General features: G+C 46.0%; 1 protein-coding gene across 7 annotated transcripts in view; it reads left to right on the top strand.

Moving 5' to 3' along the window:
- Window positions 1-16,761, top strand: part of AGAP1 (ArfGAP with GTPase domain, ankyrin repeat and PH domain 1) — a 323,709-nt gene that overhangs the window by 216,241 nt on the left and 90,707 nt on the right. For 5 of the 7 annotated variants that reach the window (XM_030231113.2, XM_050987587.1, XM_050987584.1 and 2 more), the window contains one exon: window positions 12,123-12,284. The exons of the other annotated variants lie outside the window; for them this stretch is intronic. In XM_030231113.2, coding sequence (XP_030086973.2) covers window positions 12,123-12,284 — 162 coding nt within the window. The remainder of the gene's footprint in view (window positions 1-12,122; window positions 12,285-16,761) is intronic. 7 annotated transcript variants of the gene reach the window in all.

Genomic DNA, 16,761 nt, shown 5'->3' with positions numbered 1-16,761 from the left:
TTATGGGCAATGTAGACACCTCCTGCATGTGCCAGCAAAACCATCCCCACGCTCCTGTCCCTGTGCAAAACCCACTGGGATGAGCAGCCCTGGGATTCCTGGATATTCAAGGGTCTTCTCTTGGATAATAATGAGAATTATCTGTCTCATGCTTCATAGAATCAGGCTGGTTTGGGTTAGAATGGACCTTAAACATCATCTAATTCCAACCCTACCCCCAGTCCTTCAAGCCAAGGTGGAATTCCCTGCATTTTTGAGGACATTCCCCTTTATTAGGAGAAAACTCAGAAGTTTTTCCCCTTCCAGCTCTGCATGGTGCTGTTTGAGATGGGTTTTTAACGTGGTGCCACTGAGCAGAAACTCCTGGAGATCCCAGGCTGGGACCTGAGGTGTCTGAAGCCATGATTTCATCAAACCCTTCTTCAGCTTTTGGCAGAGTTCATAGGAAAAAATTATTCATGGTTGGGTTGTTTTTTTCCAGTTTACTGTATAAATTCGATGACCAGGTGTGGGAGTGCTTTGGTTTTCACTGTACTTCCCAATTTAGGGAAGAAAAGTGCTGGACTGAGTCAATAAACTGCAGGAGGGATGTTTAAATAAAGAGATTTCAGCTTTTAACACATTTGAGCACAGTCAAAAATCACTTGAGAGCTTCAGAAAAGCGAGTTTCTGGAAACATATTTAGAGATATGTAAGAATTTAAGGTTTGTAGCGTGGAATTTACATGTCTTGGCATCTACTTGGATTGCCAGGTCAGAGGGAAACTTCCCCTGAGAGTTTGCAGCAGGCAGCTCTCACTGTGTGAGATGTGATCACACGAGTCAGTCATGCCAGAAATTCCAAATGCTGGGAAGTTCAGAGAGTGAATTTCAAATAACACGGTGGGAATAGCTGGAGCTTCTCTCCTCCCTCTTGGCTTCCTCATCCTCTTGCTTAGAAAACCTGAAAGATTTTGCTGTTGTTGATGTCTGGTCAGCAGCTGCTGCTTGTTACTGGCTTGAAAGCAAACATGAAAAAGAGCTGCTGATCTGCTAAGAATTACTAAAAAGAAAGAAAATAAAGGAAAGAAGGGCACTGTCCCAGCTGTGCCTGCCTTTTTCATCTGAGGTACTTGGGGCTGAGCTCTGGAGTGGCAGGAGGACCCTGGAATATCTGCAGTGATCTGCCCCACAGCTCACAACACCTGGAAATCATCCCTTGCTGCCCCAGAGCTTCCCCTCACTTGGTATTCCTGGGAAAAGTGGTGTCTTGAGCCTGGGTGGTGCCTCCAAATGGATCACAGGGCTGAACTTGTCACTTGCTGCTCAGCACTGGGAGGTTTTTGTACATGGCTCTGCCTCGTGGAGGAGGTTTGGACCAAACAGGAAGAATCTGCACTTCTTATTTTAATTTTTAGGCCTGTAAATTCACTTTATTTTCTCTGCTTCACATTACCCAAAAGTTAAATACTGCTTGGCTTGCTTGGTGCCTTCATGTGACACTTAAGCACTGCTTGGAAGATGCCCCCTAAGGATGGATGTCCATCCAACTTTTCTTGCCAACTTTGCCAAGAAATCTGTGGGTTAAATGCCCATTTGATTGCCTGTCACTGATATTTTAAGCTCATATTTCAGCAGTTTTGTCTGAGTGTAATTTCATCTGATCCCACCAGGGTCTGTGAGGCAGCAGAGCAGCTCAAGCTCCTCCTTCTCCTCATCCCTTCCCTCTGTGAAGCCTTTTTGGACCTCAGTGATGGATCAGACACTTTAAATTTCCTCCCACATGGGCAAGGTCTTTCCCAAGGTGCTTCCCATGGCAGTGCTGTGAGCAGAACAGAGGGAATGAGGCTGATCAGGGCAATGTTGGGAATTCTGGAAGGACAAACTCAGTTCTAGTCCTTGAGAGTTTCCATTTCAGAGATGTAAAAAAAAAAAAAAATAAAAAAAAAAAAAAAATAAACCCCACCTTTATGAAAATATATGAGTTAAAAAAACCTCTGGATTACTCTTCCCTGCTGGGTTTCCACTGGCACAAGGGCTTGGGAAAACCACTTTTCCCTTAACAGCAAGTCCCAGTCCTGGTGGGACAGTGAGCAAACTGGAAGTGAAACAGCAGCAGGAGAAAGGAATATTTTCTGTGCTCTGTCAGAAAGCAGGGAAAGGAGGAGAGGGTTGGGCTGCTCCTGCTGCTGCAAGGCCAATCACCTTGCCTGGAAAAAGGTTGATTTTGGTTTGAAAACTGGCTTCTTCTTGGGTTCTTGGAGGTGCAGTGTGGGGTTTATTGGGAGAACTGGGATTCTTTGTGAATCTGTTGTGTAAGAACTGGGATTCAGCTTCTCCCAGAAAATACAGAGGGGTGCAGGGTTGTTATTTATGTTGTATAGATTTTAAATAACAGGTTGTTAACTGGCCTCAGGGAAGGTGCTCACACTTGTAAGCTAACTTGGTAGGAAACTGTGAGTTGGGGAAAATGGATGTTTATTCTCTTCAATCTAAAATTATGTCACTTCTGTGGTATTTTCAATCCAAGCTGACAAACAATGCTGAAGCAACTGAAATTTAAATTAAATTTACATGGCACTGAGCAAAATTCTGTTGATGCAGCTCAGCTGGAAGTCCTTCAGAAAAGGGTAATTCTTGGACTTGCTCAGTTCCAGCTTTCTCTAAGAGCTGGGAGCAGGGCCAGAGTCCAGTCCTGTCCATCCCACTGGCCTTTAGGAGCTGGCTCAGCCTGGCTTTGGAGCCAGGAGTGGGTCCAGGTTTCATTCACTCCTGAATTGGGCTGGATTTGAGCTGCTTGACCTGAAGGTGAACTTATTCCTGAAATCTCTCCCAGGAGTCATTTATTTCTTCTCCTCTCCAAACAACCCAAAGCCTGAGCTGTAGCAAGAGCCACTGGAGTAGAAAGTTCACGACTAAAAATAGCTTATGGTGTAGAGATAAATTGTTTCCTGATTAACACTTCATTCCAATAATTTGGTGCTATTAAATTCCCTTCAAATGGTGACTGTACAGTATGTGAAGTATCCCAAAATGTGTTGGATCCAGGGCCATCGTTAAGTGAGCTGAAGGTTGTTATCTGCTAACTGCTTGTGACATTTCAGATGCTGCAGGAATGGCAGCTCCACGTTCTTATCTGTCATTAATTGTGATCGTCTATCAAATCCTTGGTGGTTTTTTACAGATCATGTAATGATCTTTTTTAATTGGGGGGGGTCACTGTGAGGATTCAGATGTTACAGTCAGGCTGGTGATGAATAAAAATATTTATCCAGCCAAGAAGCATGGGCAGTTTTCCCAAAGCCTTGGGTGGATCTTTGCAAATAAGTGCTGGACTGAGCCCTAAATTCTGGGAGCTTGGAGGTGGCAGAGGGTGGCCTGGTGTGGTTGTTGGGAGCTGCCTGTCACCAGCCCTGCAGTCAGGCACCAGTGGGAGTTCTGTGCCTTTGCCACAGATCACAAATGCAAGTTTGGGACTTACTTTTGTCATCAATCACCCCAGTCAATTTTCCATCTGGGTGGCTCTGCTGCTGGCTGGGTGATATACAGCTGCAGCAGCGGGAAGGAGAAGTTGGCAGTTTGCTGGTTTCAAAGGAAAAAAGCCCAATTTCAAGTGCATCCAAGATTTCCCTTTCATCCCACTAGAGGGGGATCCCTCAAGGTCATTTTCTCTGCTTCCTCTGGACTAGGATTTGCCCTTTCCACAACTAGAGAAATACAAACTTTCTCTGTTAGCACCCTCTATCCCTCAGTAATGGGAGAAAAGGAGCAGGGCACGTATTAGCAATAAGGAAACAAATATTGGATAAAATAACTGCGTTAGTTAAATATTGAGAAAGATGAATTTGCTGAGATTTTCCTCTTCAGGGGAAAAAAAAAGGGAAAAACGAGCTGTGTGAGGGTCCTTTCTGAAGGTGGGCAAACCCCTGATGCTGATGAGGTGGATGAAGGGTGGGGATGTGTCACAGAGCTTCAGGCAGGTGACTGGAGCCTGCAGTCCGTGCCTGTTTCCCTCTGGATGATTTTCATGGATGAAATCCCAGATCTGCCCTGTCCATCCCGGTGACATCCCGGTGTCTGGAGGGTCACAGGGCACAGCACGAGCTGCTTGGATGTTCAGACCTCGGCAGGGCTGGCTGTGCTTTTCCCCCCTGTGATTTGAAGGTATTAAAGCCGTCGGGAGGGTTGAAGCTGATTTACCAAACCGGGGAGGAAAAAAAAATAAAAAATAAAAAAAAAATTCACAAATGTGTTTGGAGTATTGAACTGCCGTTGACATCTAAAGTCCCAACCATGCTGTTTTCCTCCACACTCCAGCAATCAGGACATCCAGCAAACCCATAAAAAACCAAACTAATAGCATGAATATTCAGTGACCTAGAATACTAATTATTGTCATGAATATTAATGCGATCGGACTTGCTTTTTCCTCTTCTCTTTCTCTCTGGCTCGGGTTTGTTGTATTTTTTTTTCTCCCCTCTATTTTTTTTTTTTTTTTTTAATTTTTTTTTTTATTTTCCCCCCACTCAGCCAGCTCTAAAGATGGACCATAATGAGAGCATTTAAGAGAGAGAGCGCTCTCCGGCGTGACAGGGACCGGGGTAATAAGGAGAGCTTGATTAACGTGGTGCACTTGGGGGAGAGATGAGAAGATTCACGTGGGTCTGTTGTGGGGGAGGCAATGAGGCACCGGCGGCTGTGTTGCTGCTCCCTCAGATTAATGAGGCCTAAGAGTGCATTAGGAACAGTGACAAAGGTTTGATCTAATGGGCTCAGTCATTTTTCCTTTGAGTGACAGACGCACAGAAGTAATTGGCTGTGCAGAATGGCAGCTCATTGGCAGTACTTAAGGATACATTATCCCCGTTGTGTGGCCCGCAGAGGCTGTTTATCAAAACTGCTCACACTGCAGACATGCATTCACTTAGCTGCTGTTACAGTGGCAATAGCTATTAAAAAGAGGGGGGGGGATAAAAAGGAAAAAAAAGGGAAAAAGTCATCTCGCTTTGGTATCTATTGTCTCTTTTGCGAAAATAAAGTTTCTTTGTTCTGTTTCATGAATGCCAGCAGTGGTCCCTGCCTGCCCCAGGAGGCTCTGGCAGGGTTTGGGAAGCTCCCAGAGTTAGCCCAGCTCATCTCAGCAGTCGGGATCCGGCGCAGGTAGGACCTGCCAGCCCTCTCCAGTTCCATCATTGATAATTTCCACAGACAGCCGAAGGGATTAGGAAACATTTGACATCCTTTGCCTCAGGGCCTGCACATGCTCTGCTGTACCTGCCTGGGAGTGGGTTGGATCTCCGCTGGGATTTTTCCCAGAGTTAAACCTGTCGTGGTTCACAGCCAGATGAGAGCAACACAAAGCAGAGTTTTTGCCAGCAAAACACTCACCTCTGGGTCTTAAAGCTGCAGCCCCTGAGCAAGCAGGCAATCTCAATCAGGGCTTGCCCAGAAAGCCAAGGATATCTTATTTATTACTGCTATTTGTTAAAAGTACAGAAAAATAATAATAATAATCTGCCTGCCAGGGAAGGGAAGCAGGCTTTGATCCCAGCAGAATAAATAGTCGGGGATCTCGAGCAGAAGCCCGCGGTGAAGATCTTGGGTTTAACTTTCTTTTAGAAGAGATGTCTCCTCTGATGACTTAATTTTCCTCCACACTTGCTGTGTTGCTTTGGCATGCTCTGAGAATAATAGCTTTCCTCGTTATACTCCCAGCACCACGTCCTTCACTGCCAGGATATTTCTTGGCACTGCCTTGTTTGTTCATTAGCGCTGACCCCGCTCGCTCTGCGCGCTGCTGGCCGAGCCCAGTCCGGCAGGGATGGAGGTGGAAGGGCTTCCTCTAGGAACAGCTGCTTGTCCTCAGGAATTTTCTCCAGTAAATAAATGCTTCTGGAAGAGAGAAGTCTTAAAAACTAAGTTACACTCACTTTGCTGCTGCAGTGCTGAAAGTGGTTGTCAGTGCGTTGGGGGAGAGTGGCAGCGCTGGAACCGGCGTGGTGTGGAAAGATTTTTGTCACAGAGTCACAGGGGTTTGGGTTGGAAGGGACCTGAAAGATCAGCTGTGTCCAGCCCTGCCCCTTCTTGTTTCATGTGTGAGGAGCCTCAGGTAATTTCAGGTGCCTGATGAAGCCAGGGCAGGGACCTTGTGCTGCTTGCACACTGCCATCGGGATGGAACAGAATCCATGGCAATACTTGAGGGGATTTCACCCCCCTGAAGAACCTGGCTATGAAATGTGGAGCTCTTCAGGTCCCACAGGCTCCTCAGAACACAGCCAGACCCCTGGGCAATGCCTCCCTTCCCAGCATGGGGCTCTCCAGAGTGGGCACAGCATGCACCTGGAAAAGATGGATGCTGAGGCAGCAAACCAGTGGAACCCAGGAGAGCCATCCCCAAATGTTCCTGGGAGGTGAGGGAGAGGCAGGAAGCACAACTGGGATGGTCAGACACTGCTCAGGAAAGGTTTGTCCACTGGAAAGGGTTCTGCTCAGCTCTGGGAATTCATCCTGGGTGTGTGCAGAGCTGAGGATGGGAAGGGAATGCTGGGATGGTCAGACACTGCTCTGGAAAGGTTTGTCCTCTGGAAAGGGTTCTGCTCAGCTCTGGGAATTCATGCTGGGTGTGTGCAGAGCTGAGGATGGGAAGGGAATGCTTCCCATCTTTCTGCAGCCAGCAGTGGGGCTTCTCCCCTTCCACCCTGAGGAGACTCCAGGGAGCAGTGTGGGTTTGGAAGGGGCATCCACAGCCAATCTAACCTACTTGACAGTGCCTGGTGCTGAATTAGAGGGCATTTCAAGAATAGGCAGAATTCCTGCAACACAAATTGACCCAACATGATTTGAAACAATTAACCCTCTGATATCAAGAGTCAGGATTTCCTGACCCACAACTCTAATGTATTTTTCATTAGTTCTAACAGCTGGTGAGCACAGCCCTCTGGCCTTAAGAGGTTTATTTCCTTTTCTTTCTCTTTTTTTTTCTGGGAGAGAAACTCATCATGAGCACGAGGAGCTTGGCACAAATGAAACATGGTGAAAGCAGAGCAGTAGGGCTGCAGTTTATCTGATTCAGTCTCTCTGTGCAGCCCCCTGTGAGTCTCACACGCTGCTGCTTCATGGAAAAATACAGTTCTGCTTCACAACTCCTGCTCTGGCTGCTCAGCTCATAAATCCAGGAGTGTGTTAGTTGCACTTGTGAATGTAACTTCTGGTAGCTGATTTGTTTGGAGGAAATCACAGACGTGTCTGCAGCGGGGAATGGAAATCATTTGTGCCCAGCATCGTTTGTGGCACTTGTGTCTCACTGCTCAGGGTCTGCTTGTGGCTTGTATTCCCTCTGCATTTGGAATTAGTGGGTGGTGTAGCTGGTGAAGGCTGGAACTGAGGTGTCTGTTCCACTAACCTGTGATGATTCACAGGATTCTGAAGTTAAAAACCAGCAAAAGAGGGATTGCAGACGTGCTGTCCCTCATACTGTTCCACTGCAGGAGCAAACAAGACCAAACCCATGAGGGGTTTATTTTTTGTTGGACAAGTCACTCCATAGATGTAACCCAGCATTTATATTAACCTTAATTGCATATTTTAATACCATTTTTACAATAGACCTTTTGGCTTTTACCTGTTGGACTCACACTGTTCACATCGTGCCAAGCCCCCTGTTTGGGTGGATCCTGATTATTTTCATTTCATTTCTAATTCTTGCATTTCTGCAAAGAATTCGATTTCCAAAACAATCTGAAGGGCTCTGTGTGAGGAGCCAGAGTGAGTCCCTTGTTCTCCTTCTGCCCCCGTGTGTGTTTCCCCTGGCTTAATTCCTCGTGCTCTTTGCAGAATTTTACACTGAATAAATGGGTATTTAAATGGCATTTCGTGTGAGCACGCTCACTTTTCTTAGGGGCTGCTCTGCTGAGCAGTGGCCAAACCTGGAAATTACCTTGAATCTTAATTTGGATGGGTTTTGTGGGGCTTAATTGTTTGAACGTTTTGTAAGCGCGGCCGTAACGGGGTGTTTTATAACATCAGAAAAGATAGTTTTAATAAAGCTGTCTAGAGCTAGAAAGAGGAACTCTTTCTTTGATGCTCCTTTGGTAGATGAAAACATTTTTGTTCAATAGGAGACCAGCATCTTTTTTTTTTTGCTCATTTGAGACAAGTTCTGGCAACATACTGATATTCATTCAAATATAAATGCCATATTCCCTTTGAAATGCAAATTGTTTAAAGAAAAATAGCATATGGTAGAGGTAAGTACCTTTTCAAATCAGCTCCCACACTTTAGGGATGTGAGTACAGCTAAAATTATTCTTTGGAAAGAATCTGGAGCCTTTGACACATTGAAGCTTGAACTAATCAAGGCTTCCCAGTAAGCATATACACATATCCATATCAAGGAAACAGTGCTGAGAATACATGGATTAGCATAGTAATTTAACTGCCCCCTGCTAATCAACTTAAGCAACCAGCTGATGCATGCAGGATGCATTTGAAGAGGCAACTCTTTCACAGCTCCAGCCTGGGCCAGGTAGCAGAGCAGAGCAGGGTTGGTGTGAGGATGGGAATCTGAGCTTGCCTGGGGGGACGAGGGCTGCAGGGTGGAAAGCCTGACCCAACATCCAGGCTTTGCTGTTCATGGATCAGGGAACCACAGAATGGTTTGGGCTGGAAGGAGCCTCAAACCTCATCTGGTCCAACCCCCCTGCCCTGGGTGGGGACATCTGCAGCTTTTTCATCACTCAGTACTGCTGGCCTCCTCTTCCTCACTGTCTCCTGCTTGCCTGCTGACAGGCTGAGCTGGTTTCTGCTGCCCAGGCTTTATCCCTGAGGAAAATTAAAGGACTTTTGCCAGGTCTGCTTTGGGGTTTGCCCCTTGTGGATGGGAAGAACTGTGGGACTGTGTGGGAGAAGCTCTGGCCAGAGCAGCAGGCCTTGTTTTGGGGTGGCAGCTTTGGTGCCTGGTGTGGGAGTCATGTCCTGAGAAGTGGAAAAATCAGAGCTGGATTGGGAAATAATGATTTTAAAATGAGCTTTGAAGTAACAAGTTTGTGCTAGAGCTGAACATATCAGGGGAAGGGAAAAGGGAAAAGGGAAAGGGAAAGGAAGGGAAGGGAAGGAGGGGAAAGAAGGAACTGAAAGTGACGGCAAGGGAAAATAAGAAGGAAAATGTCAGGAAGGGAAGGGAAGGTGAAAGGAAGAAGCCTCAATGGAAGTTGGAAAGGGAACGCGAAGACCGGAAGGCTCCACGTCAGGAATAGTGAATTCAAAGTCGCTATCACTTACCGGAAAGACAGCAATACTAACCTGCCTGCACGTCTTAAGTTGAAAGGAAAAGGTAAAGGAAAGGAAAGAAGGAACATGGCATCACACAGTTTTCTGTAGTCTGGCCCTTCTGATGTCTGCTCATGGATGCTGGCTTGATGGTCTGATATTCCATGAAAATACACACCTTGCAGCACCAGGAGAAAGTGGGATTGAACCCTGAGTAAATACAGTGATAGAAGTTGCAGGATAAAGGTTACCAGGCTGTGGCAGTAGGAAAGAGGGAGCTGGGCTGGGTTCATCACAGTTCAGTCAAGTGTCACATGAATGCACTTGGCACCCGTTCTGTGCTAGCAGCTCATACCTTGGAGAGAGGTGCAGTGGAAGAAAAATTCTGCTTTGGATCCCAGAAAAAGTCACTTCTCCACAGGTTCATGTCACAGTGTGGGGCTGGAGCTTCCTCAGAGGGCATGAAGGTGAGAGGAGAGCTTTTGGTGCTGACATGCTGGCACAGAAATCTTGATGGTCTCTTCTCAAGGTGTTGCTTTTGCACCATGGTCAGAAGGTGATGGGACACTTGTGTTCAGAATCTTGTGGGCTAGGTAGAAGATGTCAGCAGAAAAATGTCACTGCTTGTGTTGTGTCTGTGCTGGCCTAAATCTCCAGTTTGTAGAACCCAGTCTGTCTCAGACTCCTGTCTCTCACATCAGCCATTCCCTTTAACTTGGTGGATCATCAAAAGAATTAATTCATATTCATTGTTTTTCTGGGTTGTGAAAAGCAGAGGAAAAGGGGATTTCAAAGCAGGCATCACAGAAGCTGATTTGGAAGCAGAGATTTCTTTTAAGGCAGTTCAAAATACAACTTTTGTCAGCTCATGTTTTCACTTTCTGTTGTGGTTTCAAAATTCTGAATTGCAATTCAGTCCTCTGCCCTGCAGTCTCATGCCTTGGGAGGGCCCAACGTGGTTCCAAAACCCACCTTAGACTTTGCATCATGAAACAAATGAGTTTTTCAGTCTATATATTTCATGTCTGCAAAGCAGGGATTGCCAGGCAGAACTTCTGGAGGGCTGAGTGAGTGCATTAAAGACACTGATCCTGTGATGGATCTGTGCTAAGGACTGAAGAGGAGATTTTTGTCTTGGGAAAGGGGAGGAGAGAAAGGGACAATTATGCCAACTCTAATAAACACAAAGTAGTTCACTAAGCTCTGCTGTCTTCCCAAAGGCTGCTCTGGGAAAAGACATAATGATAGAACTGGGAGTCAGGAGATCTGGGTTTTATTTTCAAGTCTGCCACAATCTTCCTTTGTGGCCCTGGGTCATTTAACCTCTGAAAAATGGGGGAAATGATAGCAGATAATTAACAACCTCACAGGAGCATTGAAAATTAATTCATTAATTTTTCTGAACTCATCAGTAGAAGGTGCAATGGAAATGCAAAGTGTGAGGGTGCGTTGGAACACTGCAATGTCTGTTCCTTTCCCTTTGCATGTGTTTTTTAAGAGTGTTCTTCAATCCAGAGAGGACCTGTGGGGCACCTTTAGAGAGCCTGCCACGAGAAATGAAACTGTAAATTCTTTGTGGTTTTATGATATGCAAGGCCTGTTGCTAGGGATGGAGTAAAATGTGCTCAGAACCCAAAACCACGGAGCAGGTTTTGGCCCATAGCAAGTTGTAAGACCATCAGAAACCTGAGTTTCTGGAAAGGTTTTAATTGTTTCTGCTCTAAAATGTATTCAACCAGATCCCACTCGTCCTGTTTTATGGTGAGAAACCTGTCCCTGTCACTCCCCCTTGCACACAGCATTTTAATGTCCTGGGCCTCAGTGACTGTGAAAATACAGAAGTGTTTACTGGCTAAAGGCTGCTCTTTGTGTGTCCCCTTTGTGTCACATTCCTGGGAGCAGCCCCAGGAACGACACTTGCAGTCACTCCAGTGTCTGCTTTGTGGCACAACGTTGGTTTAAGATTAAAAGTCCCAGAAAGTTGTTTTTTTTCCCCCTTGGTCTCTCAGTGCTGGCAGTCCTTTGCTCCCCATCCATGTGTTCTTGGGGACATACCTGTGTCAGGTATTGTTTCGAGGTGCATTGTTCTAAACTCTTGGAGTTGGCTCTGTTGTATAAACAGTGGCTTTTAGGAATAAATTGATGCAACATTCACAGTCTCTGATAAAATCCCTTCACCCAGGGTTGTTCTCCTGGGAAGCTGAGAAGCCTCAGAGAAAAGGAAAACAATTCTTATCTCCTTTGCTTCTGCTGTGCTGTGCCCATGTGGAATGTGTTTGGAGATTGTTCACCCACAGGTGATTGTTCCATTGCATTCTGTGGGAGTTGTTTTGGCTCTTTGGCCAACCAGGGCCAGGCTGTGCCAGGGCTCTGGAGAGAGTCAGGAGTTTTCATTGTTATCTTTTAGCATTCTGTAAGTGTCCTTTCTGTGTTCTTTAGTACAGTATAGCATTTTTTAATATAATATAGTTAATAAAGTAATAAATGAGCCTTCTGAGAACGTGGAGTCAGATTCCTCATTCCTGCCTTCACTGGGACATTTCCCAGCAAATACAATAAAACTGATTTTCTGTGCCCAGTCTAACAAGCAGAGAAGCTCCAGAGAGTGTGCCTGGTAGCAGAGTGGTGGAAGACCATGTTTCCCAGAAGGTGAATGAACAGAATGATGTGATACCATCACCAATTTGGCTTTTTTTGTCTCCTTAGCTGGATTTGAGCTGGTCTCAGGACCGTCAGCTCCAGCACTTCAGGGAGGGTCACTGTGTGGGTGAAGTAACCCCTTCTTTCTGCTCATTTAGCTCTCCCCCCATCCACCCTGACACAAAATCCCTTCTGTGCTCTCTATTGACACGATTTGTTTTCCCTTTGTGCCTAGGGAACGTGACTACTAGCACATCTGTGTCTCAGATGGCCAGTGGGATCAGTCTGGTGTCCTTCAACAGCCGCCCGGACGGTTTGCACCAGCGCTCCTACTCGGTCTCCAGTGCAGATCAGTGGAGTGAGGCCACAGTCATTGCCAACTCTGGCATTAGCAGTGGTAAGAAACCTGCAGCTCTGGGGGGTCACGTGCCTTGGGGTGAAGGGGGACTGTGGTGCTCTTGGTTTTTTCCAAAAAAAAGGAATTTAAATGGTGCCCGCCACGTTGGGTGTTGAACTTTCAGAGGAAAAATTGTAATTACAACAAAGGGAATGGATTGACTTTAAGCTTTGACTGTTTTTGTGTGACAGGGCAAGGGGGAATGGCTTTAAACTGCAACAGAGGAGGTTTAGCTTGGACATTAGGGAGAAATCCTTGAGAGGATGGAGGCATTAGCAGTGGTAAGAAACCTGGAGCTCTGGGGGGCCACGTGCCTTGGGGTGAAGGGGGACTTTGGTGCTCTTGGTTTCTTCCAAAAGGGAAAAAAAAGGAAATTAAATGGTGCCTGCCCTGTTGTGGTGTTGGGTGGTGAACTTTCAGAGGGAAAATTGGAATTACAACAAAGGGAATGGATTGACTTTAAGCATTGACTGTTTTTGTGTGACAGGGCTAGGGGGAATGGCTTTAAACTGAAAGAGAGGAGGTTTAGCTTGGACATTAGGGAGAAATCCTTCCCTGAGAGGATGGAGGCATTAGCAGTGGTAAGAAACCTGCAGCTCTGGGGGGCCTCGTGCCTTGGGGTGAAGGGGGACTTTGGTGCTCTTGGTTTTTTCCAAAAAAAAGGAATTTAAATGGTGCCCGCCACGTTGGGTGCTGAACTTTCAGAGGGAAAAGTTGGAATTAGAAGAAAAGGAATGGATGAACTTTAAGCATTGACTGTTTTTGTGTGACAGGGCTAGGGGGAATGGCTTTAAACTGAAAGAGAGGAGGTTTAGCTTGGACATTAGGGAGAAATCCTTCCCTGCAGAGGTTGCCCAAAGGAGCTGTGGCTACCCTGGAAGTGTCCAAGGCCAGGCTGGATGGGATTTGGAGCAGCCTGAGGGAATTCTGGGATACTTTTTTCAACATGAAGAGCTAATGTAGTTGCAATACTGCTTAATTTTAATTTCAGGTACATCATCATAGGATCCCAGAATGGTCTGGGTTGGAAGGGACCTTCAAGCCTATCTTTCCCTACCCCTTCCACTATCCCAAGCTGCTCCAAGCCCCATCCAGCCTGGCCCTGGGCACTCCCAGGGCTGGAGCAGCCACATGGTGTGTGTTGTTTGCTTGGTACTCAGGTTCCTTGCCCTGTGGGATGGATATCAGCAGTCAGTGACCCTCCAGATCTTCTCCTCAGCGTGTCCTTTCTCTGCTGTGCTCTTGCTCCAGTGCCTGCACACTCCTGGCACACTCTCAGGTTTCCTCTGTGGAGCATTTAGCAGCATTAAAAGGAGCAGGCACTATTCCTGGTGGTGATTGGGAATTATTAGATGGCAGCAATCATTGTTTTTAAGGGGTAGGTGTGATCTTTGCTACCAGACCAGGGTGAATAGGTCAGGACAAAGGGGAGGAATGGTGTTTCTGATGGCTGCCCCTAAAATGGGAACAGTTTGGGGAACATGGGAACTATTTCACGTGTCCCACATATATCTCTGTGTCTGTAGAAGCTCTGAAGCTGAGTATAGCCCTGAGAGCATCTCTGGACAGGTTTTTAGTGCCACCTTAGGAGAGCAGAGGGTTTAAAATCATGATCACAGTGTTTCAGAGTGACATTAACTGTCAGAGTCACACTCAGCAAAGCACAGACCTTTTCCTGCAGCTGTAAACATGGGGGCAGCACCTGCAGGAGAATTTACATTAAAATGGCCCAGAATTTTCTGGTTGAGCCTTGCAGGAAGGCAGGGATGGTGTGAAGCAGCACAGGGAAACAAATGCTTCAACCCTGCTCTCTGTGTGCACCCAGCTCACCCACTCCTGGTCAAGCATCCTGCATGGATGCTGAGCTGGTTTCCCACTTAAAATCATCTATTTTCTGCCTCTTTTTCCTGAGCTGCTTGGTCATTTGAATCCAGCCCAGCTCCACCTCCCTTCTGAAAGGTTAGACCAAAATTTGGGGGTTTTTTGTGCCTTTTATCCTGTAGCTTTCCTAAGGCAAGATGGAGAATGTTGAGTGCTGGCTGCAGTCCTGTGCCCCCTGACACACCTGCAGGCAGGTGAGCAGGTGCCATCCCCGTGCCAGATGGCCCAAAACCTCCAAAATTCAGTGAACTCCTACAAGTGGCATGTTAAAAAGTAAAAATACCCCCTGAATTTCTGCCTCTGCCATCCCCTTGACTTCAGAATGCTGGGTTTGATGGACTTGCTTTTTGCTCCTTCTGCTGGTTTGCAATTCCTGGTGAAGGGAACCTTTTCTCCCACCCCAGCCCTGCACTCTCCCATATGGGCAGTTCCTGTTTCTGACTTGGCATTCATGTGGGATGAGTTCTGGCTCCAAAGAGATGGCAGCCAGAATTACCTGTGAAATACTTATTTTGCAATTGCAGCTGACTGGTGGGTGCTTGTGAAGAAGCCCACCTTGAATAATTTCTTGCAGAGGTTCTAACATTTAAAGAAAAATTTTTGAGGGGTTGTTTTTTTAATAAAAATGGAGGGAAAACTGGATTAAAACCAGGTTTTAGGCAACTAAGGGTCAGCAGACTCAGAAGTATTGCTCTAAAACTCCTACAAAACCTCAAGAATAATTGATTGCTCTGAGTGTATCATCTTTGGGTAAGCTCAGAGATGTGTCCTTTATGTTGGCAAGTTGACGCATGAAAAACCCTTTTTAATTTCTGGGGGTTTTTTCTCCATTAAAAGAATTTTGATATTTTAGTCATAAAAAGCTAATACTGTGAAAGCAGCAGGTATGGCAAGAAGCTAAGCATCTTTTGGAATTCAAATGCCAATGTACTGGAGAATATGCCTGCTTATTGTCACGTGGTTTTATTGTAGACAAAATAACATATTGGGATTCAATTTTTCTCTGCACCTTTTTTTCACATTAAATTAATACTTTGTGTGGCTCCAGAGAACTTTTCAAAGTCTTCCAAACCAGACCTTTGGTTTCCTGGGGCTTCTGTCTTTCAAGCAGCTGTGAACATCTCCTAATTAGATAAATTACTTTGTAGTGGGCAGAGCCACAAAACAGGAGGTGCTGGTTAAATTAAAGGGGAAAAAATAGAAAAATCCATTCTCTGAAATGGAATGCCCCACTGCTTTATGACTATTACTGTTGTAAGGTTTTACATTTAAGTACCTGAGGTTTAAAATTAAATGTCTAATATAATTTGGTGCTGGTAACATGAAGCCTGTGCCTGCCCTGGGAGAAAATCTCGACAGCTTAGTTTGGTGTTTCAAATTGCTGCGTGCTGGATGGTGAGCAGCTCGTGCTGCTGGCTCACTATTTAGCTCAGTCCCACCTGCTGTTCAGCATCATTTCCAATGCAGGAACACATTTGCCTTAAAAACTCCCCAAATTTCAAAAGGCTGTTCCGGCAGCACAGGAAAAATTAATTCTTTTTTGCCTTTTTTCCTCTTTTTTATTTTATTTTTTTTTGTTTCCTCCCCCTTCTCCTCCGTGCTCTTGTAAGTGCTTGACAGAAGTAATTTTAGCAGCAAGAGAGAATAAAAACTGGGGGCAGTAAATCCCTGTCCAGGAACCTCTTGTGTGGATTCTTTATGGACCCAGAATTGATCTGTGTGTCAGATCCTGATGTAGTTTCCACTGTTTATCACCCTAATGGTGGTAGAGAGACCATGAACATCAACTTATAATCCCCCATGAAAGAAATTGGTGTTTGCAGTCAATGAAGGAGCAGCTCAGCTTTATTGATAGATTTGGAACAATTACTGCTGCTCCAGCTATTGGCCCAGAGCTTTTCCTGGATCCCACTGGAAGCCTGAGATGTTTTTTCCTCTGATGAATCTCCTCCTTGATGTTTTGTTTTGGTTTTTTTTTTTCTTTTATCACCCAGAATTATCTGTAGTTGCTCATTGCTGGGGAGCAGGAGGGTTTCTGGTCTCAGGGGAGCCATTTGGGGGTTAAAATTCTGCTCTGGATTGTGCATCCCCCAATTCCTCCTCTGTAAATCCAGCTGTCATTTTCATAAAATCACAACATTTTTACAGCTACAAAAGCCCTCAAATATCACCAAGTCCAACCCTTACCCCAGCACTGCCAAGCCCACCACTAATCCCTGTTCCTAAGTGCCAAATCCAAATATTTTTGGACAATTCCAGGGATGATGGAAGTTCCACCCTTTCCCTGGGCACCCTGGGCCAGTGAGGAAATTTTCCTGCCAGGAGGGGAGAGCCAGGGAGGTCAGGCTGTGCTCCAGGGAACAGGGACAGGAGGAGAGGGAACAGCCTCAGGCTGGGCTCAGCTTGGACATCAGCAGGAATTTCCGCATGGAAAGGGTGCTCAGGGATTGGAATGAGCTGCCCAGGGAGGTTTGGAGTGCCCATCCATCCCTGGAGGTGTCCAGGGAACGCCTGGACGTGGCACTCAGAGCTCTGGGGACAGTGACAGGTTGGACTCAGTGGTCTTGGAGGGCGTTTCCAATTCCATGATTTTAGA

Source organism: Serinus canaria (genome assembly GCF_022539315.1).
Source record: "Serinus canaria isolate serCan28SL12 chromosome 7 unlocalized genomic scaffold, serCan2020 HiC_scaffold_29, whole genome shotgun sequence".
Lineage (NCBI taxonomy): Eukaryota > Metazoa > Chordata > Aves > Passeriformes > Fringillidae > Serinus > Serinus canaria.
The sequence above is the reverse complement of the archived record's forward strand: the minus strand, read 5'-3'. Positions and strand labels throughout refer to the sequence as shown.